At 32.6% G+C, this 27276-nt stretch overlaps 1 protein-coding gene across 7 annotated transcripts in view; it reads left to right on the forward strand.

Annotated features, from left to right (window-relative positions):
• Positions 1-27276, forward strand: part of SEMA3A (semaphorin 3A) — a 453014-nt gene that overhangs the window by 348436 nt on the left and 77302 nt on the right. For all 7 annotated transcript variants that reach the window (XM_021063479.1, XM_021063478.1, XM_021063482.1 and 4 more), the window contains 2 exons: positions 16576-16669; positions 25468-25587. In XM_021063479.1, coding sequence (XP_020919138.1) covers positions 16576-16669; positions 25468-25587 — 214 coding nt within the window. The remainder of the gene's footprint in view (positions 1-16575; positions 16670-25467; positions 25588-27276) is intronic.

A 27276-nucleotide genomic window follows, 5' to 3' on the forward strand; every position in this document is an offset into this window, starting at 1 on the left:
AACCACATCTTTTTTGCTATGAATTTTTACAGTCACATGTTTCATGTAGCAACAACCCGAATGGTTAAGTCTACTATCTTCTATTATAATTCTTTGGCCCTGTGCATAATTATTGTGAATTCCAGTTCTGTTAATTATTAGTATCCCCTGGAACATAGGCAAGCTCCTTAACTGTCAATTAATAAAATAGTATCTGTCTCCTAGCATGTTTATGGGGAATATAAATATGACTTGAAAATTAAAATAATAAAAATAATAGCAAAGGGTTTCTATGGTCATATACGAGAAAATAGGCCCAGGTGAAAGTCACACAAGTGCAGACAGCAAAGCTTGGTGCTCTAACCTCAGAGACTGTGAAATTGATAGGCATAGGACTAGCATCTTCCTGTGTTCTCAACTTGAGCTGCTGTAATTTAATGCTAGTTTCAAAGAAGGCGGGCAAATTGGACAGTGGTAAAGTGATTGTGGTAACCACATCAGTGGCAGCAAGCTTTTTCTCTTTGATGTTTGCACTTTGGTTCTTCGAAGTGATCATTCAGAGCACCTGCAATTTGTAGTAACTGTAGAGTTAGGAAAACAGGAAAAACAGCATTTCTCTGACTTCCCTGATTCTGTGTGGCTGCCTATCTTTGGGTATTGAAGCAATTATAATGTACCAAACAATGACCAAAAGTGAAAAAATAAAACCAAAAAAATAGTGAAAGACGAGCAGTCTGGTTTGACCCTACATTGAAGGTTCAGTTGTAATTTTCTCTTCCAAGATAGTATATGTGTCAAAGCTTCTGACTCACAACCAGCCACATCTTCATGATAAATCATCATATGTGTCTTTTCCATTTTGCCTTGTTTATTTTTAAAAGTGCAAGGAGGATGCAAAATAGAGAATGATGGCTTGGTTTGCCTTTAAAGGGCTAAAGAAGATGGAAAAATTAGAGTAATATAAGGAGATGCTTAAGACAAAATTAATTTTGTGGAGCAAAGAGTTAAATTAATTTCATGTTTTCTAATTGTTTTTTCTCTGTTAAATGTTATTGGACTTTTATCAGTAAAAAAAAAAATCCAAATTTCAAGTTAACTGGTTATGCTACAGTTTATAAATTTAGCACACAATTCAAGATACTTCCCAATTTAGTTCCTATCATATTTTCTCCTTTCTTGATCTTGCAACCGTTTTCTCTTTACATCTGTTTCATTCACTGCCCTCATCCCAACCCACCTGTTACTTTTTACCCCCAGAACAGTGTATAAGATTTTACAATCAGTTTCAAAGCTCTGTGGAATATGATAGCCTCCCACATCTATGTTCTCATTTCCTATGACACCCTCTCTCATCCTCCCTTTGCTCCTCCTAAACTTCAATACAGTGCATTGGTACAGTTAGCCAAAAAAAAAAAAAAAAAAAAAAAAAATCTCATTCCAAATAGCATCCTCCCTCACTAATATTGACAAATTCTTGTCCTTTATTCTTAACATTGCTTGGACACCCATGTGGTTAGGCATCACGTTACACAGGCACTTTTAGGTTTCAACATAACTATAGGCATTATCTTTAACAGTGAATAGTGGCTCACAAGTAGATTTTCAGCATGTTGGACAGTCTGTATAAAAACAAGTGTAATTCACTTACTGTTGAGGACAGATTCCTACCTTATTTTGCTCATATTCAGAAATTTAAATTTTCTTATTTTAATTTGACTTAGGGGTTGGGATATATGAGGTAAACGATATTGTAGCTCTTTATTAACCAACTGGAAAGCTTCCTGATTTTCCATTTTTCCTTATGTGTACTACCTTGGAATTAGAAAACCTTGAGTGTCTTCTAATTAGGAAGTGCTAGATTTTTAATACATGCCATATCTGGGAGCATGTATTTATTTGCTGTCTATCTGTCTGTCTATCTGTCTGTCTATCTATCTGTCTGTCTATCTATCTAGGGCTGCCAGCCATGGCTAGTGGAAGTTCTCAGGCTAGGAGTCAAACTAGAGCTGCGGCTGCTGGTCTGTGCCACAGCCACAGCAACACCAGATCTAATCTGCATCTGGGACCTACACCACAACTCAGGGCAATGAGCAAGGCTAGGGATTGAACCCTTGTCCTCATGGATACTAGTTGGGTTCATTACTGCTGAGCCACAATGGGAAGTCCTGGAAGTCTAAATTTAAATAATAAGAGACTGTGCTCAAATTCCAGAAATGTTTATAAACCACAAAATACAACTCTAATAATTAAGTGTCTTGCCTCTTTAGGGAGGACTTTTTATAATACCATACAGAGCAGCAACATTTATACTGCTAACCATTTAATATTCCAAATGAATTTTGCACCCATATCCTTTCTATTCCAAATCACCTAAGAGGCATTCTAAGCAAAATAGGTTTAGGGAATTATTTTATGATTTATGGAAAATTGCAGTAACCAGATCATGTCATAAGTAATGTCATCTTAATCTTTATACATTTATTCTCAACTCACTGTCTCCATTCAACCAGAGAGCTAATTGGTCTCCTTTATGTTTCAAATATTTCTGAGTAAAAATTTAAAAACAGGTACAGAATTATAATTCATTAATTAGACATAATTTTTCTGTCACTCCATTTTCTATCTTAATCTTTTAATTGTTTTCAAGTAAAGTTTAAATATTATTTTATTTTATAACTACTTGATCATTTTTGAAATATGTACATAATTTCAAAGATTGTACAGAAATAATAGGTCTTCATTTTCCTGGTCATTATTATTTTTAAGCATTATTATTATTAAAATAAATAAATAATACTTAAGGACTTGAAAGAGATAAAGAAATTAAGAACTTTAGCAAAACCATGAATGACTATAAAATTAAAACTGTGTCTAAAATCAAGATGTATAACTAGCTAAAATTTTATTGAAATTGTTGGTGCTTCTAAGCCCTCCATACCACTACCACTTGTATGATCACTGATGCTTAGCCAAGCAGAAATCTGGACTTGAAACAGGCCAACAAAAATAAACATAAGATAATTACTAATGGTACTTGAGATGTAGCTTGTATATAGAATAGTGCCTTTTAAAGAATTAACTAAGGGTTTAAGAATAAATGCTGTGATAGTAACTCACACAGGTTACCATGGAAAGAGGCAGGATCATTGGTGGAAAAACATTCTAAAACTGAGATACTGAATAGTCAGTTATTATTTTGGAAATTTGGTATTTTTATTTGCTTTGATGGCTTTAATAAAAGAGTAATATTAATAATTCTAAACTCCTAAAAGCCATGGTTATCCCATATTTGAGTTAATCATCATTTCGGTTTAATTTAAATTTATTATATACAGTTTCGAAGTATGCATTTTAAAATACATGTTATTTTTAATTCTTGTTAATTATATTTGTATGTAGTTGATTATATTAGTAAATATCAGTAAAAATATATGGTAAATATATATGATGAGCCATCTTATAAGGTGGTCATAATTTAATGACCTTTAATATAAATTTAAAGATAGAAAATATTTGAAATTGGTTTATTTACCAAAATAATTTTAGGTGATTAGCTTTAAATCAAATTTGGACCTCATATCCATTTTGACATTCTGTCTTTTTAAAATGTTTTTATGTTTCTGTGAAATTGTGTCCTACTAATTAAATTCTCGTGTCAAAATTTGAGGATGAAACCTCTTTTTTGTATTACAGTTTTAATGACACCATAATGAATAGCACTAGCAATTGGCATTATATATTACTTAAATGATCCTGTAAAATTCAGACAAGATTTGACCATGTACTCTTTTAGGTATAGATGACTACTCTGAGAGCATGCCACCTCAGTGTAAGGAAGATTTATTACGTTTTCTCTAATTGAAGATGTCATTTAGAATGATATAAATGTCCAGTTCATGCAAATGGTAATTTTAGCTTGCAGTATATTTTTCAACATCAAACATTCTAGTTAATAAACCAAATAAAAATGCTTGATTTATTCTAAATTATGCAATTATAATTGTTTGATAACAAAAAAATCTTGCTTGATAGCTAAGAAACTCATGTCTCCAATTTAGAGATATTTATTTATAAGTAATACACCTGTTCACTACAGTAGATTAGAAATTATGACCCAGAAGTCAATGCAACATGTGATACAGAATGTCTTCATGGTCATTAATTTAAAAGTAAAAGAAGCAACCCAATATTTGGTTACTTCTTTTCTTTAATGATTTTTATTTTTTCCATTATAGCTAGTTTACAGTTATCTATCAATTTCTACTGTACAGCAGTGACCCATTCATATATATGTGTGCGTGTGTGTATATATATATATATATATATATATACATACTCCATCATGTATATATACTCCATCATGCTCCATCATAAGTGACTATAGTGCCTAGTGCTCTTCAGGAGAATCTCATTGCTTATCCATTCCAAAGGCAATAATTTGCATCTATTAACCCCAGATTCCCAGTCTGTCCCACTCCCTTACCCTCCCCCTTGGCAAGCACAAGTCTGTTCTCCAAGTACATGAGTTTCTTTTCTGTGGAAAAGTTCATTTGTGCTGTATGTTAGATTCCAGATATAAGTGATATCATATGGTATTTTTCTTTCTCTTTATGACTTACTTCACTTAGTACAAAAGTCTCTAGTTCCATCCATGTTGCTGCAAATGGCATTATTTTGTTTTTTTATGGCTGAGTAGTATTCCATTATATATATATACCGCATCATCTTAATCCATTCATCTGTCAATGAACATTTAGGTTGTTTCCATGTCTTAGCTATTGTGAATAGTGCTGCAGTGAACACATGAGTACACTTGTCTTTTTCAAGGAAAGTTTTGTCCGGATATACACCCAAGAGTGGGATGGCTGAGTCATATGGTAGTTCTATATTTAGTTTTCTGAGGTACCTCCATACTGTTTTTCATAGTGGTTGTACCAAACTACATTCCCACCAGTAGTGTAGGAGTGTTCATTTTTCTCCACACCCTCTCTAGCAGTTGTTATTTGTGGACTTATTAAATGGACATTCTGACTGGTGTGAGGTGGTACCATTTTGTGTTTCTCTAATAATCAGTGATGTTGACCATCTTTTCATGTGCCTGTGGCCACCTGCATATCTTCTTTAGAGAAATGTCTCTTCAGGTATTTTGCTCATTTTTTAATTGGATTGTTGGCTTTTTTGCTGTTGAGTTGTGTAAGTTGTTTGTATATTTTACAGATAAAGCCCTTGTCAGTTGCATCGTTTGAAACTATTTTCTCCCATTCTGTAAGTTGCCTTTTTTTTTTTTTTATGATTTCCTTTGCTGTGCAAAATCTTGTCAGTTTGATTAGGTCCCATTGATTTATTTTTGCTTTTATTTCTTCTGCCTTGGGATACTGACCTGAGAAAACATTTATAAGGTGGATGTCCGAGAATGTTTTGCTTATGTTCTCTTCAAGGATTTTGATGGTTTTGTCTTATGTTTAAGTCTTTTCTGGATACTTCGTTAAGGACTCTTCTTACCTATATTTTGCAGTAGCTACCATACATCCTTAAAGTTCAATTCTTATAGATACTTGATAATTTATATATAAATACTTGAAATAATCATTTTTTTCTATGTAAAACAGAGACCTTGTTAAAACAGTGCTTATATATAGATTGATTTAATTATGTAAAAGAATGAGTGAAAAGCTAGAGAGATCTATGATACTATGACAATCAGAGTTTCAAATCACATCAAAGTTCCTGTTAACCTGTAGGTTTGATTATGATTCATTGCTAAACCTTATAGTACTTCCACTATGAGATATGAGAACATGACCACAGCCCTGATGAGAACTTTTTTTATTTGAAGTAAATTTTAAAAATGGAGATAATCAGATGATAATGCAATGTAGTTTTTCATAAAAAAGTTAAGACACAATGCTTTATAGCTGTTGCAAACTCAAATATCTAATGCAACATGCAGGTGATATAAAAAGATGAAAAAGGAAACACAAAAGAATAGGGTGCAATGGAAAAGTTAAGTTGTTCTATGAAACATTATAAGTCCCATGAGAATGCTTTCAAATTTAAGATTTTAAAACCCTGTGTCAACTAAATAAAGCATGTCTCTCAGCCAGATTCAGTTCATGCACTGTCAATTTAAAGATTTAATTAGGATATAGTGACCCGAGGGTTTTAGGATATTTTGATTTGTTCAGTTATTTTTAATACATGGGCTGCATGATCATTGTATATAATATTAGAAGTAGATGAAAACAATATAAATAGAAAAATACCTAAACAGTGTAAAATAGAGACAATATTTTGATGCATTTCCTTCAAGTTTTTTTCTATGCATCTTATATAGATGTTTCACTACTACATATTGCTTCTGCAGTGACTTAACAGAGGTAATAGTTCTAGATATTATAATTTATCTAATATAAACATTTTAATACTTGCATCATAATAAATTATGTAAGTAGGTCAGCATTTACTATTCTCTTATTGGCATTTTAATTTTTTTAGTCTTCTAAATATGGTGAACCTCTTCTTACTTTAATTTTTAATTTTTTTAAAAAGATTTATATATAATTTCCAAAAGGGAAACAGTCAAGTTAAAGTGTATGGACATTTTTAAAAGTCGTTCTAATTCCCAAATTATTCTCTAAAGTAGGTGTTCTCTTCAAGAACTGTCAGGATTATTCTTTCTTGCAATACTTTTGCCAAAAATAATTTTTGAAATCTTTGCCAATTTACTAAAATAAAATAATGTATTTATATCATATGATTATAACAGTACTGGAATAACAAGGCTGTGCTAAAAAAACAAAGATTGGTATAAATAAAGTGTTAGTTCTTTTGGCCTTATTACTTCCCAAGTGGCATCTATGAAAAATCTTAAAATGTAAAGAAACCATATGAGTAGATTCTAATACTTCTTACCATATGTATGCTCCTTTTCTATTGACATATTTATGTTTAGATTAATCAAATTCCCAAGTGGGGTCTAATTGTGGTTGTGACAAACACATTTATAAAAAGAAGTGGTAGGAAATAATAGATATACTTTCGCAGTTTAGGATTAAAAAACTCTGGTGCTTTGTGAAATTATAAGATGGGAAATAAAAAATAACTACGTTTTGTACATGGAAGGCTTAAAATGCACACAGAAAGATCAAGTAAATTGTTCCATCATTTTATTTTTTTCACAGACCATTGATTTGCTTTTTGAGTTCACTTTACCAGGTCTCACTGAGGCAGAACACTTTAGAGTAAATTATTCATGTTCTGGAATTTCTCATTCTAGCCAAGGTAGAAATTTCCCTTTCCTTGTTGTATACCTTGGGAGTTAACAGGCATTCATAGCTGTATAATGACACCATGACAGGTATGAGATATCTGCATAAACTCAAATTAAGCTCCTATTAAAAATATAATCTGCATGAAGTATGAACACATATGCTTTCTGTTTTCCTTGGTTCATACCATTAATTTTAATGATGACAAAAACCAGGTGAATTATATCACTGATGTTTGAGGAACCTAGATAAATTCAGATCCCTTAAATTTAAAGGACAAATCCTATTTAGTCCAACTATAAGAACTATATGTTGTTACTAGGAGGACCATGAATAAATTGATACTAATCTTTCACAAACTTGGAAACAAAGTAATTTCATTTTATTTTTCTACAAATAAAGTTAGAAATATGTTAGTCTTCTCTACTTGTGTTTATTAAGAGTGTAATGTGAGGACTATATTAAATACAGTATTATCTGTCATGGTCAATTCAGTTAAGATTAATTCGGAACCTAATACAGGCTTGAACTACAAGGAATACACACTTGAGATATTATTATAATAACACTTACGTATGATGTGTATTCATAAAGTAACATATGCAAATCAAATACAAAGAAGTTTCCTTGTTTAATGTTTTATAGTTCTCAGCATGTAAGTCTTTCACCTCTTTAGACAGGTTTATTCCTTGGTATTTAATTTTTGGGCTGTGGCTTTAATAATCCTTCCATTAATTACTGGTTCTGGAAATTGTTTACCTGACTTTGCTATATACTCTCTGACCTTAGGCAAGTCATTTTTTTCTCTCTGTTACTTCGTCTACAAAATTAGTATAATTATATTAACAAAGTACTTAGGAAAATATATTTGGCTAATATTTGTTTAACAAATATTAGCTACTGCATTTTCATAGATAATTAGTTATCAGTACACTGTTATAGCAAAGGTGTAACATTAACAGTGATTTAATGATAATTAACATTATAATAAATAAATTTATTTATGGTTTAAGTATGCATCCCTTTGTTAATACAGACTGTATCTTATTTAATTCTTGAGGCAGTTCTGTGAGGTGTTTTCATAGATAGGAATATTGACACTTCAAAAGAATTTTTTAAAACTTGTTTTAGAACTTACAAGCAACTGGCTTAATTGTGTTATAGAATCTAGATTTCATAATTATTAAATGATAGTATTTTCACCACATCTACCTTCAAAGTCAAATAAAAAAAATCTGGGTCACAGAAAAGCCATATAATCTCTGAGGACAAATTTTTGAGCTATACCTCTGCTTTACAAAAGCAGTGCTTGTAAAGACTGTATATAGAAATTGAAATCAGTGATTTCACCTATTTCTGCTTATGTTTAGATTGCAATCTAGAGATAAACTTACTGGGAATATTGTGTACACTGATGATATTTTCCTTCCTTCTGTATTGGATCTTAGGAATTCCTCAGGAACAGAAGTTATATTCAATAAAAAGTCTGAATAGGTGTACCTAGTGATTGATCATGTATCATGAATACTAAACTGGACTATATTTTATGTAACTGAAATATTTTTATTATTTAATTTAATAGATACAATGCACTTTTTGTCAAAACAATTATAATTGTCTTTGTAGCTTTACTTGCTGAGGAAAGTGTATATTTGAAATAGTGTTGGCAATTGTTGAAAAAGTTTAATTATAATTATTGAATGGCTCTAAATTCTTAAGCATCAAATGACTGTATTTTGGACTTAAAACCAAATCGTATAATTATTACAATCTAAAACTACTCAAAAGTTAATATCAAAAGATCATATGGTTGGTATACTCAGATATAAAAATCCTTATAGGTGTATAGTTCCTTTTTGAACTTATCTGTCACTGAGATTCTTTTTTCAATTAACAGTCATTTAGTTGCAACAATGATTTGTTTATTTGTATGTAAAGAAAAATAAAATTCTAAAGTAACATTGCTGAAATCATAGTTAAATTAAAGCCAAGACTAATATATTATAATCTAGGCAGAAAATTATGCTTTCTTTATTCACATAGCATTACTTTTTAAATTTCCCAGCACTCAGTGACCAACACTAGGGTTACATTTCTTTCAGATCTTCCCCCAGTGTATATTGTTAAATAACTCTTTCTGACAGGCTAATTTTTATGAAGTTTATTATTTGTAATTGCTCTTATAGTCTTTTAAAGAGCCAAGGCCTCTTAATAGCTCTCAATTTGAAATAACTATGGAAAATAGGAGATTTCATGCAGGACAGGAAACTGAATTTGAATGATTAGAAAAGCAGAGGGATTTATGCTGAAGTTCAATAGCTGAATTTATAAAAATAAATGAATACCAAACAATAGCATGTAAAGAATGAAAGGAAAAATGGGTTTTAACAACCCCTATATTATGGTCAAAAACGGGGACAAAGATTAGAAGCCAATGTCCAAATTCAGAGGGATAGGATGATAGAATCGCACAAGTTAGAAATGGAAAGGTCTTTGTAGAATAATTAATTTGAAAACTATTACCATGACTCCAGAACATGAATAAACCCTAAAGATTGCTATGGCTATGGCAATAGTTCTTTTCCTGCCACCAGGTTCATGTGTCTTTAAATCATCCTACATGTCATTGTCTGATTCTTCATAATATTGTACCTCTTTGGTGCTATTGTTCACCAACTAAAACTATCACTATGTTACTGACACCTTCTGAATACAGACTCAATTGCTTATTCTGGCAAAGAAAACTTTCCGCAGTTTGATTCCATATTTATTTATCCACCTTATCTCTTAATATATACACACAGTCTTCACTGTCTAAACTTAAATTTATGTTACTTATCATATGAATTCTATCTATTTTGAGGGGATTTTGTTCATGCTTTTTCCTCTAAATGGAATTTGCATCTCTTGCTTTCCTCTGCCTTCTCTCTATGAACTCTTTTGGACCTCTGCACTGACAACCAATACATATACAAACCCACATGTATATACTCCCAGATACATTTAACTCCCACCAAAATACTTTTTTAGAGGACTAAATCAAATAAAGCTTTACTTCATATGCTGAAGAAGAAAATTTTCTATCCCTACCTTGATCTTACCTGTTTTCGAGTTTCTACTCTTTTAGGGAACATCACACAAAATAATTAACCACCTTTATATTTAGTGGTTAAAAACATACAAAGAGACAGTTCTGTTATCACATTCTTACTGAATCATTTATTATCTTTATTAGTTTGAAAATTATGTAGAAAATGTCTCAGTTTCTCATCTGTAAAACTACCATTAATAATAGTAGGCTTATTTGAAGATTAAGTGAAAAAATATAGATGAATTCCTAAAACATCATTAGCACTTCTTATGTATTCAATGTTAAATGAAATAGCTACCAAATACTTCATAAATATTGTAACATCCTGTGTATGCAATTTATTAATGTCATATAGCTTTTGTTGTAATTTATTGTATGCTCCTTGAGTTAAATAATTAAACATTTCACCTTCCTATTGAAAATACAATTCTAACATAGAAACAGCTCAGTATATATTTGCTGCACCAATTAATATTGTATAGTGTTTCAAAAATTATATAAATTAGAAAGTTTCTAAAAGAAATATAAAAATGCAAATCCCAATAAGAAATTATATATTTTTATAAGTAGAAAATTGCATTTGGCAAAAAGCCCAAATAGCTTCTCCAGTTTGATGTTCCATTTGTCAGTATTCCAGAGATACTTGGACTAATTTCTCTAAGTAAAAAAATTATAAGGTAAAACAGTTATATTGGAGTGATGGAGATAGTATATTGATCAGAAAGATTTTTGAAGTTCTGCTGAAGAATATTTCAATAATTTCCCCCTCAATTAAGATGGCTCAATGGAGAGGAGTAATATCTATGAACAAGTTTAATATTAGTAATAACTGAAGAATTACAAGGCCCAATGGAAATGCAAGAGGAACAGGGATATAAAAACAGAGGGACTGTAAAGTTACACTCTTTGTCATTAAATTTAACTTTTTTATCTTTTACAGTAAGAGTAAACTCATATTTGAAATGTACAAGTACAGATAATCTGCTAATAGTGACACATATAACACAAAAAGTTAAAAACTCTCATGTTTCTTAAGACTTACTTTAAAATTAGGGTTAATATTTGAATTTTGTAGTATGACTTCTGATGCACAAAAGTGCTCATATCTGCATCATATTCTTAAAATATTAGCTCCTAGAGGCCATAGCTATGCCCTTGGTCTTCTTGGATGTGGCTTTTCTTTAGCACCCCTTCCATTCAGTCCCATGGTCACTCATTTATTAATTATTTCTTCCATTGAACTTTAAATCAGTAACAAGGTCTATCTTAGTATTTTAGAGAAATATAGTGAATATGATTTTATACCACCTCAAAAGTATTTAATAAGAAAACAGAACGGCATGCGTTATTGAATACCAAGGTTGAAGGTAACAGATGGCACAGAGAGGCTATGGATTGCTATAAACATTCTAGGGAAAATACATTTTTTTCTGCTGGATAAAATTAATAAATACTTAATAGACTGAATATTATGACTTAAACTTTAAATAATGAGTAAAATCCATTACCTGCATAGGTTAGGGAAAAGTACTTTGAATGGAAGAGGAAGGACATGCAAGGATATACAGGACATGTCTTTGTTCTGCACTGCCATTAAATGTTACTTAAGGCAACTCTCCTGGCTAATGAAAATCAAAAACTACTGTTACTATAATCTTTCCTTGTAGATTTTGTAGACTTTTTCTTGTACGACTGTGTTGTGATCATTTCTTTCCCTAGAGGCCCTCTACTTTCCAGTTCTATTCCTTGCTGCTAAGGGTATAGGATCTAGAGGTGTGTAGTCCATTAGAACTTATGGGACAGTGGAAATGCTTGCATCTATGCAATATTATTCACAAGACTCATGACTCATTTTGAACACTTAAAATGTAGCCAGGGCAATTGAGGAATAGGATTTTTTATTTTAATTAATTAAGTAGCTACATGTAGCTCATGTCAAAATTGTACAGCATAGATTTAGAGTCACCTTTTAAGAGAAGTAAATTCTGGATGAATTTGACCCACAAATAGATCTCCTTTGGATAAAATATAGTATTTCCTGTGAGATCATATTACATCCCTTTATTCTGAGGCCATTAGTTTTACGCAGTATAATCATTGCTGGTGTACTATTGTTAATTAGGATATGCACAAAGGAATCCAGTGAATTATATTTCCAGGAAGCTTATGAAGACTTCTAGGAAGTGACTTTTGATTTAGTCTTACAGAAAAGAAAGTTCACCCTGGTTTGAAGATGGGTGGGCTGGGGACAGTTCAGGCAGAGATGAGAAAAAACATGGTGTGACCAGGAAATACTTCATAATTCATTGTAACTGACAAACAAGGTGTCTTTGTAAAGAGTAGGAGAAAGAACAATTTGAAAAAATATGATAATGTATGTTTTTAAATACTAAGTATTAAATTTGATTAATTTTGTATAGTTTCCCACCCAAAATAATTATTTTATTACATATATCTAGGATTTTCTTTTCTTTCTTCTTCTCTTTTCCTCTTTTACAGACATCATTTATGTTTTATTCATTAAATAAAACTAAAATTGCAACTTTTTAACCTAAATTTATTACTTGGACAAGATTGAGATTTAGGAAATTTATTACCATGATGTCACCAGTGGTTTATAATTTATAAGACTTTGGATTAGACATTAGCACAGTTATTATTTCCTCTAATACCTTACCTCACCACAGTCTAATAACATTCAGGAAATCCAGAAGACAAAGGGGAGAGAGTAGTCTTGAAAGCTAAAAATAGTTGCTGAAAACTGATGCAATCGTGTAATAAAATATGGCACAATAACGTATATGATATACTCATAATATCTGCTAAAGCAATTAGGATCCATGCAGCTAGGTTTCTGTTCATGTATTACTAAAAATGAAGACTATTTCAGCCCCAGTAAGAAATATAAGCTATGCAGTTCAATTGTATACATTGGTCTTAAGATTTTTTGGTCTTATTACTTGCATATGTGATCTATTTGACATTCTTTAAAACAGAAAATCATTGAGTAGCAATCAGATTTCAGAAAGTTTCCAAGTACATGATGTGTTACACAGGACAAAACAGAGTGTACAGTTATATTAACACAGTTCTTTTACAAGAGGTCAATATTTTCATACATCCAACAGGTTCTATAATGTAAACAGCAGTGTTGTTGGTGTCTCTCAATATCAGTCATATTAAGTTTATCAGATGTATTAGAAGGGTAGTTTTCTTTAATTGAGAATTTTTACACATATTTAATGATTTTTTTGTTGTTGTTAGTAAAGCTTTTGAACTGGACTCTGGTCTATGTACAGGAAAGAACAATTTTCAGTGCATTTTGGGAGTCCAGAGCATTTACGTGTTTTTAAAAAATATGTTTTCATCTCCACAAATGAAAGTATAGGTAGGCATTTCCACTGTGTCATGAGAGCTGCTGATCAGTATAGGAAAGAATGATTTTATTATGGTAACTATAAAAAATGAAAAAATAAATTAGTGAATATTTTGGGGGACATACCAAGTATTCTTTTATATATATACTACCACAATAAATATTTATAATCAATCCTATGAGATTTTACTATCTTCCTTTTACAGGTGAAAAATATGAGTTTCTAAAAGAGTTAGGGATTGCCTGAGGCTTAGAGTTAATAAAAGGCATAGCCAGGGTTAATACTCATTTCTGTCTGATTTCGTCATCCCTAGACTCCATTACTGTGTGTAACAGGTATGAATCTTATACTATAAACATTTGTATGTAAGAAATACCTTTTAGTTCTCTATTCAGAAATCAAATTATATTTATTCTAGGTCCTCACTTCACTAAAGTGGAAAGGAAATTAAATATTTTACCCTTCAGCAGAATCATATAAGAATATAGAATAATTACATGGTAGATGGCCAGAAATTTGGACAAGAGTTTAAAGGAAAAAAGGAAAGGAAAAGGAGCCCAGCTTTGAACACATTACCTGATACCAAGACAAAGGATAGTTTTTCATCTTATTTTAACCATAACTGACATACTTAACCTCTTTTCCTATAAAGTCTAATCCTTTACCTTGTAAATCTTATGGCAAACACGAGGCTGCAAGTACTTCTTGTATACTTTGGCATACTTACTAACTTAGACACATGATCCCAGACATCAAGTGTCTCATATTTTGAGGGATAGTTCCTCTTATCTCTGTCAGTATTGTAAAATGTCTTATGAGGACAAGAAATTTATAATAATATTTGTAATATCATTTCAGCTACAATACCATTTGTCCCTACTGCTTCCTCTAACCCATGAGGAGTAATCACATAGACAAATTGTAATACCTTCTATCATCGTGGCAGTAGAGTGTGTATCATTTGCTGATCAATGTATATCATATTTCTTTTGGATTATTTCCTACTTTTATCAAAACATAGCTAAATATTTATTAAGATTTCTTCTATGCTTTTTCTTATTTATGGCAATACATTTCATATTATAATTTTAATATTTAAATGTGTATGATAAATTTTTATTTGTCAAAAAGCTTTTAATTTGGTGACTTCTATAACTGGTTTTTGGTAATTTTTTTTTTTTCAAATTCTGCTGGAAAGTCTACAACATTGGTAACAACTTGTGTTAAATTTTTATATTCTTTTGTTGTAGTGGCAATATGAGCAGTTTTATTAGAATAAGAATGCATTGTTTCTGTTTTTTTATGTTACTGCTTTGAAAATACTTGGTCTCAGTTCTGTAGTCTTCATAGTAAACATCTGAGATTAAATATCCTTATCAACATTGACTTTTAGGAATCTACGTTTCAGAGATATTAATTAATCAGCTACCAAAGAACCAGAGCTAATCATTGGCCCAGCTGGGCCTGACTTCTGATTCACTGCCCTTCCTCCTGCAACTTAGCACAAACCTGGGAAACCGTATAAATTTTTCGCAGTGTAAATTTTAGAACTCAGCTAAAGAACCATCATTGCTAGGGGAGAGCTAATTACCAAGTGCAGAATCAATGGAAGGAAAAAATAGACTCAGTAATTCTCACTCACAGTAATAAAAATGGAGAACATTTGGTTTGCTTCCTTTTTCACTCTTCTTCCCTAACTCAAAGAAGTTTTAAGACTCATAATTTGAAACTCTGCCATTAGCTCCATCAGAAATATTAAATGTTAAATAAAATGATCCATATCGGCCATAAAATGAACACCGTTTACTGCTCTAAGAATACAGACAATGTTTTTATGTGAATTGCAGAGAAATTGCCAAAAAAGCTATTTTATTTCAGTGTGTAGACAAGTTAATGTGCTACTGGAAAAATTATACATATTCTGACCTAATTAATTTCCAGAGCTCTTGATTCCAAAAAGAGTGCTCAGAGATACCCCCATTTTATTCCATTGTCATGTAGAAGTTTCAATAACTTAAACACATTCTGAGGAAAGGGTCTTAGGCACGAGTTAGTTGCTCCTTGTTAAGGCTTTTGCAGTGCTTTCTGGCGTACTTTCTTCCATGGTCACATGTTCACTGCAGTTTCTGGATACTTGAGTCTCAACTGAGCAGAGTTTTATCACAGCTGAGATATTGAGCTGTGATAAAAATGTGTCACCTCTGTGTTTGTTGTCCTAAGGACACTATCTCCAAGCACACCCTTCCCACTAAAGAGTTAGATATTTCCCACTTAGAGAAATTGATAAAGATAGTTTCACCTGCCTTCTGCCTTCCAGGGTGAGCAATTTAAAAGTACTAGAGAAGCTTGTAAACATCAGAGTTTGTTGGAATGACAGAGGGGAGAACGTGACTGCTGTGCTTCACATTTCTGTCTGAAAAGTACATACCAAAAACATGTGATAGTATGTCTTCTTATAGACATCTTGATAGTGAGTTGCTTTTTTTTTTCTCTCTATGTCAAGGAAGGAGTCATTCTGTTTAACATTCTTTCAAGAGCCATTAGTGTAGCTTTTGGCATACCTGTGTGATAAAATCACTCTTTTCTTATCTGACATGCTTTGCTCTTTAGGGGTCATTTAAAAACTGTAACTTACAGTTGCAACATGCTCAAGGCTACTAAAACTCACCAAGCTAAATAGATATGTGGCTAGTATAGCTGGGTTTATTTCACCTAAGTTATTTAGCCATCTCTAAAATTTACACAAATAATAATACTCCTTGATAGTGCCGAAGCATACCCAACCTCTCTCTGATCGACTGGCATGTTAAAATATTTTTTTATTATAAATAAATTTAATTCTTCTTTTTCTTTTCCACAGGACAACATTTTTAAGCTGGAAGACTCACATTTTGAAAATGGCCGTGGAAAGAGTCCATACGACCCTAAACTGCTGACAGCATCTCTTTTAATAGGTACTTAGTCAAGTCAATTAAAAAGTGAATTTTCTATAGCTCATAGCCAGATAGTATGTTCCAACGTATATAACAAGACTTTCCACGATTAATCATAAAATATTTTAGCAGTAGGGCAGTTGAAATATTTCAGAATTTTTTTAAATGAAGAAGGAACACTAAATGCTCCTTTGATTATTGCACTGTCTAGTTAGTGATTCTTTTTGATCAACATGGTTTAATAGCATCTTTAAAATTGCCTGCTCAATCTCTGTACATCCCCACTAGACCTTTACAATTTTTGTTTTGTAAAAAATGGTTTTGATTTTCATTTTTTGAAAGAGGCATTTCAAGGGGAAATTTTGACAAGTCAGAAGAAAAGAATGAGATTCACTCTATCTTGTTAATCTTAGTGGCAAGATCTGTCACACTCTCAACATTTGGCAACTCAATCAGCATGATCCATCTAAATAGTAGTACAGTGGACAGAGACCACCTTGTCTTACTTTGAGTTGATGAAATCCTTCTATATTCATCTTTTTTTTTTTTCCTGAATTTAGGGCTTATTTTTTGTCAGATGAAAACATTTTATGTATTTACTTTACCCTTTAATCAACTCCCTTTTTAGTTTCTTTTTGCCCTCCCTCCTTTCTCCTTCCTTCCTTCCTTTCTTTTCTCTTTCCTTCAATACTGCATAAGGGCGGTGAATGCTTAGCCATAGTTCAGAAGAATAGAATTTGGAAGATAGAAATTGGCAGAAAAATGAGAAAACTTTAGTCTGTGTAGAAAGGTAAAGAATTATTTCCACATTCCTTTAATCATTTCTGGACTGGGATTAAATAATATACAAAAAGTGATACATCATTAAATATTTTTTCTTTTTTTCCTTTTTTAACTTTTGAGTATACCAACAGTAAAACACAGACGACTCTGGATCAGAGAAGATTATACATATGTTTGTATGTAATCATGTAGAAATTATGTATCTTTTTATTTATTTTTCTTTTTCCCTTTTTTATGAAACATGGAAAGTAATTATTTGATAACAAAAAAAAAAACTGCTAAGTTTTATTATTATTATTATTTTGCCACACCTGAGGCATACGGAAGTTCCCAGGCTAGGGGTCTAATTGGAGCTGTTGCTGCTGGCCTACGCCAGAGCCATAACAACACCAGATCCAAGCCATATCCTCGACCTACCCCACAGCTCACAGCAACACCAGATCCTTAACCCACTGGGCAAGGCCAGGGATTGAACCTGCAACTTCATGGTTCCTAGTCGGATTTGTTTCCACTGCATCACGACAGGAACTTCCAACAGTAAAAATTTTTAAGTGTAAACTTTCTAATTGAATTTTGAATAATCTATGTTTTTTAAAAAAATAAATACAGGCTATTACTTGATTGTAATAAGTTCAAAAGGCTTTGCCAGTCTTTTTCTGAAGAGAAAGAAGCTATTTTTTCCTGTTCAACAAAATGAAACTTGTCACACTGACTACAGCATTAACTATGAAGATATATTTTTTTCCAGTATTCTCTAGTGTTTACTTTATTGCTGTTTCACTGATCCCTTTTCTATTAAGAATAAAACCATTACAGCATGAATTATCTCCTCTATTGCTTTCAAAATGTAGACAATTTCAGTCCATTTGATCCATTTATGGAGCACTTTAACAAAAGTTTAAGACCTGAAGGAATGCAGCAAATGTAACACACTTATAATTTTCCTATTCACAGATGGCCTAGTGATTACGTGTGGGTGATTTCCTTAAGTGCACATACAGAAATATAAAAATTGTCTTAAACAAAGGGGAGGAGTCCTATCTTGTTTGAACTTGCAGCCTATACTTATTTAAATTGCACACTGAAAAAAAAAATAGATACTCCTCAAGAAACAGTATGTAAAATTGTTCCTAGAGCAGCTTTAATTTATGGTATGTTTCTCAGTAGGGATTTGCTTGATTATTTATTTTAATATTCCATTGAGAAAGGATGATGACAAGTAAGTAATACGTAGTTCATATGGTATGCAGCCATACAACATCCACAAAGAATATGAAATGCCACAGTTTTGGTTTTATATGAGAACTTTTTGAAAAAGCCATATAGGTTTGTGGAAAGGAAAAGAGAATGAAGGAAGTTCCAAGAGTCAAGGAGAGAATATGTGGCTAAAAAAAGATGATAGACATTTCAGAGAAGTACCTTTAAAGTGAAGTTCAGATCTCACCTAGCCAATACCATAAAGTAATTGAGTAATTTTCAGAGTTATTTCTAAATTTAGAAAATTTAGAAGATTTTTCAAGCCAATATCACTTAATTTTTGAATCAGTTGAATAGAAACAGAAAAATAAGCAGACCGCACTAGACCTGGTAAAATCCCTCAAAGTATCTGCAGCACCATTTTAATTCAAAAGCTGTGACTTCCTTTATTGAGGTTATGTGTTTATAACTATGGTATAGATTTTGACTCTCACAGTAAATTTAATATCCCTTGTTAGTTTTTTCTTGGCATTTTCTATTGAACTGCTTTGAAAATATTGCTTACTAATTTAAAGGAGTTTTTAAATATAAATATTTTCTACAGCACCTCCCAAACTTTTGCATGCAAGGGATACAACTGTTACTGAAATATACAACTTGTATATTGCATATGAAAGAATGGCTTTTGGGAAAGCCTATCCACCTAAAATACTGTGAATATATTCTCCTCATTTCTTCACATAGAAGAAATTTTCAAGGTAGTTCCAGGCTGCATCCTTCCCCATTACTGGGAAATAAAATTTCACCTTTGCCTCAAAACTGGCTAGTAGAATCTTGACAGTATACTCTTTTTATATCACCAGTCCCTCTATTAAGCAGTTTCAGCTTGTAATAAAATTGAAAACCACATGACAGCTTAAAATTAGCTTATGAAATCTATGAAGGTCTTCTATAAACCTCTTCCCAAATTGCCTTGGTTTTTAAGCTAATGACCATAGAAAATATGTAATCTTCCCTGAGCAATACATAGTTACCAAAGTAAGTCTCCAAATCTTCTATGTCCTAAGGTTTTCACATTGCATTAGTCAAAGTGATTTTTCAAATATCCTTTAATAAAAATAATTTTGTCAATATGAAATTGCTCCAGTATTTTTAAATTTTTTTTTATTTCACCCACCTGTAAATATTTTTTGACTGCAGACTATTTCCTTTGGAATGGATTAGCAATGATATCCTGCTGTGCAGCACTGGGAACTATGTCTGGTCACTTATGATGGAGCATGATAACGTGAGAATAAAGAATGTGTACATGTATGTGTAACTGGGTCACCATGCTGAGCAGTATAAAATCGACAACACTGTAAAACAGCTATAATGGGAAAAAATAACAATCACTTTAAAAAAAAAAAAAAACCTTTCGTTAAAAATAGCTGCTCCCCTGCTCAGAATAAATGCCATGTGTGAACACAAGAATAAAACCCAGAATTTCCCTCACTAAGTATCATCTCTTGAAAGCAGTTTTATTTCCTCATTGAAATCTTCTTCAGACATCGCAGTGCTAATAATGTTCTATCACTAAGAGACATTATGAGAGTTCCTGTCATGGCTCACCAGAAATGAATCTGACTAGTATCTATGAGGACACAGGTTCGGTCCCTGGCCTTGCTCAGTGGATTAAGGATCCGGCGTTGCTATGAGCTGTGGTGTAGGTCGCAGATGCGGCTAGGATCTGGCATTTCTGTGGCTGTGGTGTAGGCCAGCAGCTACAGCTCCAGTTTCACCCCGAGCCTGGGAACCTCCATGTGCCATGAGTGCGGCCCTAAAAACACACACACAAAAGAGAGAGATATTATGAAAATATGCTTCATGGGTCTGGGACTTTTAGCTATGGTTTATTTCCCCTAAGCTGCAGTTCTGCTCTGCCTTAGGAAAGAACATAATTTGATACGGGAATATGCTCTTACTTGCTATTAGAGCAAACAAAGCGCTCTCCAAATTAATTGGCTATAATGAAAAAATTATTTGAACTTCTCTGAGCCTCAATTTCTTTGTATATAAAATGGCATGACCATGCTAATTTCACTAGTTTGTTGTGAGAATTAAAAAAGACAATGTAATATCTATGTCTTTGTTGGGATACATACATATATTTCTGAAACATGTATGTAGTGTAGAAACTAAAAAAGGCACTTATTTTAGTGATTGCCTCTAAAGAGGCTAGGAGCGAGATGTGGTAGCTTATGAATTTTATATTTTTAATTTTGTGTCTTTTACACATATTGACTACTCAAAAAAATGTTAGTTTTAAAAGAACAATGTGACAAAGCTGGTATATTTATTGGTATAGAGAACGTACTTAACAAATGTGAAGATATAAAATTATTCCCATACCCTTCCATTGTCAAGTAGATTTCATCTATGCCATGTGGAGAATGTGTGTGTATGCACGCGTGCGTTCGTGTGCGTGTGTGTAAGAAGAGAGAGACATAACTTTTCCCTCTGTTTCTAATTACTCTGCTGTACTGTGAGTGGAATTTGTTTAAGGTGTTAACAACATAATGGCTTGATCTTTAGGTTTGTTTGATTTTTGCTCACATCCATGTCACACTTTACACCTGTGTTAGTAATGCTGTGATTTCATCAGGAAATTTTTTTTTTTTTCACCTTCTGTTTCTTCTCACCACACCCTTCTTAGGAATTGTAATCCAATACATTAACTGATTTAAGCCACATTTTTACTTCATTTTGAGCTGTGAACAGAAAGTACAGAGTACCTATGAACTTTTGTTTTTAACACATGCTTCTCAGGTAACGCTGCCATTGTAGAAATGTAGTTCACTAAACTTTTTGTTCATTTAAGTAAGGAATGCTTTCCTTAGAGATAGTTAAGAAAGCTTGCAGTTAAGAAAGAATTTCAGCAGACTCAAATGGGAGCTTTCATATTTGACAATTTCTAGGTTATTATTTATATCTGTCAGCACTAATCTAATACATTATTTTTGAGATATCAAACTGCCTGTAGAAAGACTTACAAACTTTGTTGGACAGAGTATCCATAACTGCTTTTTGATGTGTATAACAATTCCTTGAGTGTATTATTCTACCATCAATTTAATAAAATTGGACAAACATTTTCTTTCACTAGTAGCTTAGTAAATATGGAAAAACCTAAAAGTATGTATCTTAGCCATAATGCAATGGAATGGTTGTAGGCTAACGTTTACCTATACTTAGGGTCATAAAATGAGAAAATCAACAGATAGTTTGACAACTTCATAAATGACAAAAGAAGTTTGACAAATACGCTTTAAAAAAACAAATATATTTGTTCTCCAAATATAAGCCAACTGAGGTATAGTAAATTTTTTATACTCAGATAATGTTAGATCATTTCAGGTAGCCACAGAATGTAATATCTTTAATACAAGGTATTGATGTAAAATTACATTAAATTAAATATACTCTGAGTTGATATTATAGATGTGCTGGAAGAGAATGCAAAGGTAGGATATTCTTCCACTTATATATTTGGGACAAATAACAAATATATCATGCAATTTCTGGAGGAATCATCCCTGATGAGAATCCTGTAGACATCTCAGCAGTAACTATGATCTAAGACCTGGTGTAAAGGAATGGTTCTGATATTGAACATTGACAATGATAATGTGCTCTCATGGTCACCTGATCATCCGGTGCCCTCCAGCACATAGATATCATGTTGACTTGCTAAAAATAATATTTGAGTAGAAGGTAATTTTCTATGACTGGATGCAACTGGTGCCTTAACCTTTCTTTGGTTTCTAAGTTCATTCTTTATAAATTCTGTTTTTAGTAATAAATTGACTTGCTAGCTCTTGTACTGATGAACTGTTCTACATTCTCTATGTGAATTACTTTTCAGATGTCAAAAGAGAAGCTATATCCATTTTTCTACCTTTGTCTTCATTTATATTGATTTTTGCCTTCCTCATGTGAGGGTGGATAAAAAAAGAATTATATATAATTTTTAACAGAACTAAACAAATGAATAGAGAAACAAATACCTATTGATATCTAAATAATATTTATTTGGTTGTAGGTTTTATTTTTTCAACTCTATCCGGAATAGAGTTTACATACAATAACAACCATAATTATGAATATCACTCACACTGCTGCAAGCTAAATGAAAAAAGAAAGTTTAACTGATGACATTGTTTACTCTTCCATTTCTGATTATCCTGCTGCTAGACTTGGTCTGACTACATTCTAATTTGAAATTGCTCAGTTTTCACCTTTAGTTGTTCTATTTTCACATTTCCTGATTTTCATCACCTAACATATGGTTGAGAGAGCAATGAGGTTCAGCTAATAACTTAATGCTTTTGATTTTTCAAGGTAAAGATAACTCAAGTTATCCCATGACAGATGTTCCAACATGAAAATATTTGAAATTGACATTAGGCTTCTTTCACAACACATTTTAAACTAACATTTTCTTATTTGCACAGATCAGGAAGTTTAAAAATTCATCACATGTATCAAGCAATTACTTGTAAAAAGTTAAAGCATCAACCTTAGTAAAAATGTTAGGTTAATTGAATATAGGTTAAAATTAAGGAGACCATATGTATTAAAATATTTCAGCATACCCATGAAACTTAAGGATAGTTTATTCATAGTGTTTTTGTGCTTTTAGAAAAAGGTTATTTCTTTGCCTTGTGGGAAGATAAAACAATATTGCAGCATATTATGATAAGAGCAAGTCAGATTTGAACTTGCGGTTTAACTCAGTGAAGATAAGACAAGATGCTTTTGAATCCAAAAGGTACCATAATGTGGCAATTTATGATGTCAGATGAGTACCATCCATTTAGCTAGTAAATTGTACTTAATACATTGTCAAACCATCACTTTTATTTGTCTTGATTCACAAAAATTCAAAATAAGTGATGAATTTTTAAAAACTCAGTCTCTAAGATAATGTGTATTTCTATTATGGAGTCACTCAGTACTTCTGTCTGTATAGCTATTCTGCACTATTTCGGAAGTTTCCCAAAGCCTGGTGCCTTCAGTCCTATCAGGACCACAGCTTCTACCAAATGAATTAATTTAGTTTGGACCACTGAAAATGTCTATTTTTATTTCACAACCCTTTATTTGCAGGTGAGAATTGTGGGTGTGAACAAAGAATATCATATCATATTAATAAAACTTTCCCAAAACTATTTATAACTGAAGATAGTTTCTTCCTAATACATGCAGTAGTGCTTTTGGAAATTATAGTGGTATACAAATGTTACAGTTTATGTGTGCCTACTGTATTTTCTGAGTATATTCAAGTCAATGTATACAGAAAAAAATATATCCAAATAATCAGGGTAATATTAAGTTATACTGTCATTATAGTAGATTATTGGGAAAATAGTTTTGCTGAGAATTCACTCTAAGCAAGCAGGCAATAATGTGTTTTCTGGATGGAATAATGTGAGGTACTTTTTCTTTAAAGGAAAGAAATGTCATTTTTACAAACTTCAGTTTATTGAAAGGTGGTATGGTATAATTTAGGATAAGAGGCTTGGGACTAAACAGACCTGGGTTTGAACTTTCACCTTGACACCTAGTCATTAGCTGAGCAAACTTGGGTTTCTTTAACTGTAAAATAGGGATAGGGATAAAGTTACGTCATAGAGCTGTTGACAGAAATAAATGAGATAATTTGAAAGTTTCAAGCCAGCACCTGACTGCCCAGCAAGCACAAATGGTATTCAGTAAATATTAACTTCTCTTTCTCCTTGTTTCCTTTTCATTTCTATTCCAACCTTCTGATTATGAGACTTCCATTATTAAACTCTGACCTAGAGTTAATTAAGTTTAAGTAGAAATCAGTCAAAGCACAACAGAATCTTGCGCTGTAGTGATTACGGTCTGTTTTTATCAAAATTCTCCTTGCTTCAAACATATTTCTGTTTTATCTGAGACCACGTAGTAGACCTGTTTTGGGGTTGTATGATAGCTACTTAATATACTAAAGAAAGAATGCCAGTAAAAAGTTTTGGCAAGGAAAATATTAGGCTTTTCTAAATTATAGGAAAATCTCATTAATTTAGATCCTACTAAAAAGGGAAGCATATTAGAAATTCAATTTCCATTAAAATCAAATCTGTAAACAAGATTTTACAATGAGGAGTTCCCATTGTGGCTCAGTGTTATCAAACCCAACTAGGATCCATGAGGACATGGGTTCAATCCCTGGCCTTGCCCAGTGGGTTAAGGATTAGGCATTGCCATGAGTTGTGGTCTAGGTTGCGGATGTGGCTTTGATCCTGCATTTCTGTGACTATGGCACAGGCCAATAGCTGTAGCTCCCATTTGACCCCTAGCCTGGGAACTTCTGTATGCTATGGGTGCAGCCCTAAAAAGGCAAATAAATAAATAAACAAACAAACGAGAAGATTTTACAATGAGACTTTATGCTAAAAACTAAAAATATTTGAAACATGGTGCCTTTAAACATATAAAAGCAGACAGTGTGATAGAGTTTGCATTTCGTACTTTGTCTTTGGTCATAATAGAAAATATAAAAGTTCGTGTTTTAGTAATATGCCCTGAATCATGTATTACTCAGTTTTTCAAAGTTAGTGCTAAATGAGTAGTTGGATACTTAATCTGTGAATGATCATTTAATAAAACACTCCCTTCCACAGAGCTATAGGATAAACATAAGTAGCTTTGAATAATGATACAAGAACATTTTCGTTTCCTTTCTAGTGAGGTCTTAACATGAAATTTGCATTTTGTTTTGTTTTTGCCTTAATTAAAGTGTGTATATGTGGTTTTCTTTTATTACAACACAGATGGAGAATTATATTCTGGAACAGCAGCTGATTTTATGGGGCGAGACTTTGCTATCTTCCGAACTCTTGGGCACCACCACCCCATCAGGACAGAGCAGCATGATTCCAGGTGGCTCAATGGTAGGTGGTGTATGTGCACAGGCGCATAACATGTGCATCTATAAAGTCAGTAGAAAGCTTTCCTTATTTGGTGCAAACAATATGGGTTGAGATTTAGTGTGCAGTTAAACTCATTGTGGTGACCTCATGGCTGTGGGTGTGAGAAAGTGGTGCACAAAAAGAAAAGAAAGATTTAAAATTCAGGAAAACATATGCTTTGTGCAAAAACTAAAGTTTCTCAGTGGTTAACTATGGAAAGAAATAGATCTGAGCTGGAGCTACGGAAGGGAGGCAGTGGAACAAGATAAGATGACTTACTAGTCTTGTCTTCCAGGGACTCAACAACAAATCTCATGATGTAGTGTTTTTTTCCTCTACACATCTCACATTGTCCTGAGAGCATTATAAGTTACTGAATGTTTAAAGAAAAGTGTAGTACTAAAAACATTACATTGAAAGGTTTTTGAAATTTGAAAGGACATATCGTTTAATTTGATTCTCCTTTAATATTCCTAAAATTCTTTCTCCCATTTTATAGGTTGAGAAATCAAGGCTAATATATATATTTTATATTATTATTATTATTAATATAAAATATATATATATATATATATTTTTTTTTCCCTTTCTAGGGCTGTGCCTGCAGCATATGGAGGCTCCCAGGCTAGGGGTCCAATTGGAGCTGTAGCCGCCGGCCTACACCAGAGCCACAGCAACGCCAGATCCGAGCCGCATCTGTGACCTACACCATAGCTCATGGCAACGCTGGATCCTTAACCCACTGAGCAAGGCCAGGGATGGAACCCACAACCTCTGGTTCCTAGTCGGATTCGTTAACCACTGAGCCACGACGGGAACTCCCTCAAGGCTAATATTTTATCTAAGATTACATCTAAACAGGAGTAGGTTTGGGACAAGAACCCAGTTTCCTGAACTTTAGGCACTGGTGTCACAGCTTGAGCAGACAGATAGTTTTTGTTTTTGTTTTACTCTATTTCTCTTTTTAGTACATTAATAAATTGAAAAATTTACGTGCTTAAATAAATACTATTTTCATTTAGATTCTGAATGAAATAATTCTTACATGTCTGCTATGAAAAGCTTTTTTTTTTAATTATTACTCACTTAAACATTCATCAAAGTCCGCCTATGTGTAAGATGCTTGATTATCTCACTCTCTGAATTTCTGCCATACTTGCTTTTCCTGCTCTCACTGAGGTACCTAAAATTTATTTCACCTCTGTCTCTCACTGGTTTGTTAGAAAAATTAAAATCTCCCACTGAACCTCACTGAAATTTCAGGAGACCATGAATAGTGTGTCTTTGTTCTAATATATCCCAATCCTAAAATGACTATTCAGGACATAAAACATACCTCAGATTACCTGAATCAGCATCTCATTACTCTTGCAACAACATTTCTGATTGTCCTATTATTTCTCTCTCTCTCCTTTTTCTTTTGTTCTACCCAGTTACGTGGAGGCTTTCTTGCCCTTTTTGGAGGTTTAAGTTCTTCTGCCTATGTTCAGTAAATGTTCTGTTTGAATCGTTCTACATGTAGATGTGTTTTTTTTGATGTGTTTGTGGGAGAAGGTGAGCGTGATGTCTTACTCCTCTGCCTTCTTGATCCTTCTCCTATTTTTCATATATTAGTGAAAATGATGTGCCTCTTACCTTCAAGCTTTGACTCTGTTGTCTTTGTTCTTAAGT

Source organism: Sus scrofa, chromosome 9 (genome assembly GCF_000003025.6).
Source record: "Sus scrofa isolate TJ Tabasco breed Duroc chromosome 9, Sscrofa11.1, whole genome shotgun sequence".
NCBI lineage: Eukaryota > Metazoa > Chordata > Mammalia > Artiodactyla > Suidae > Sus > Sus scrofa.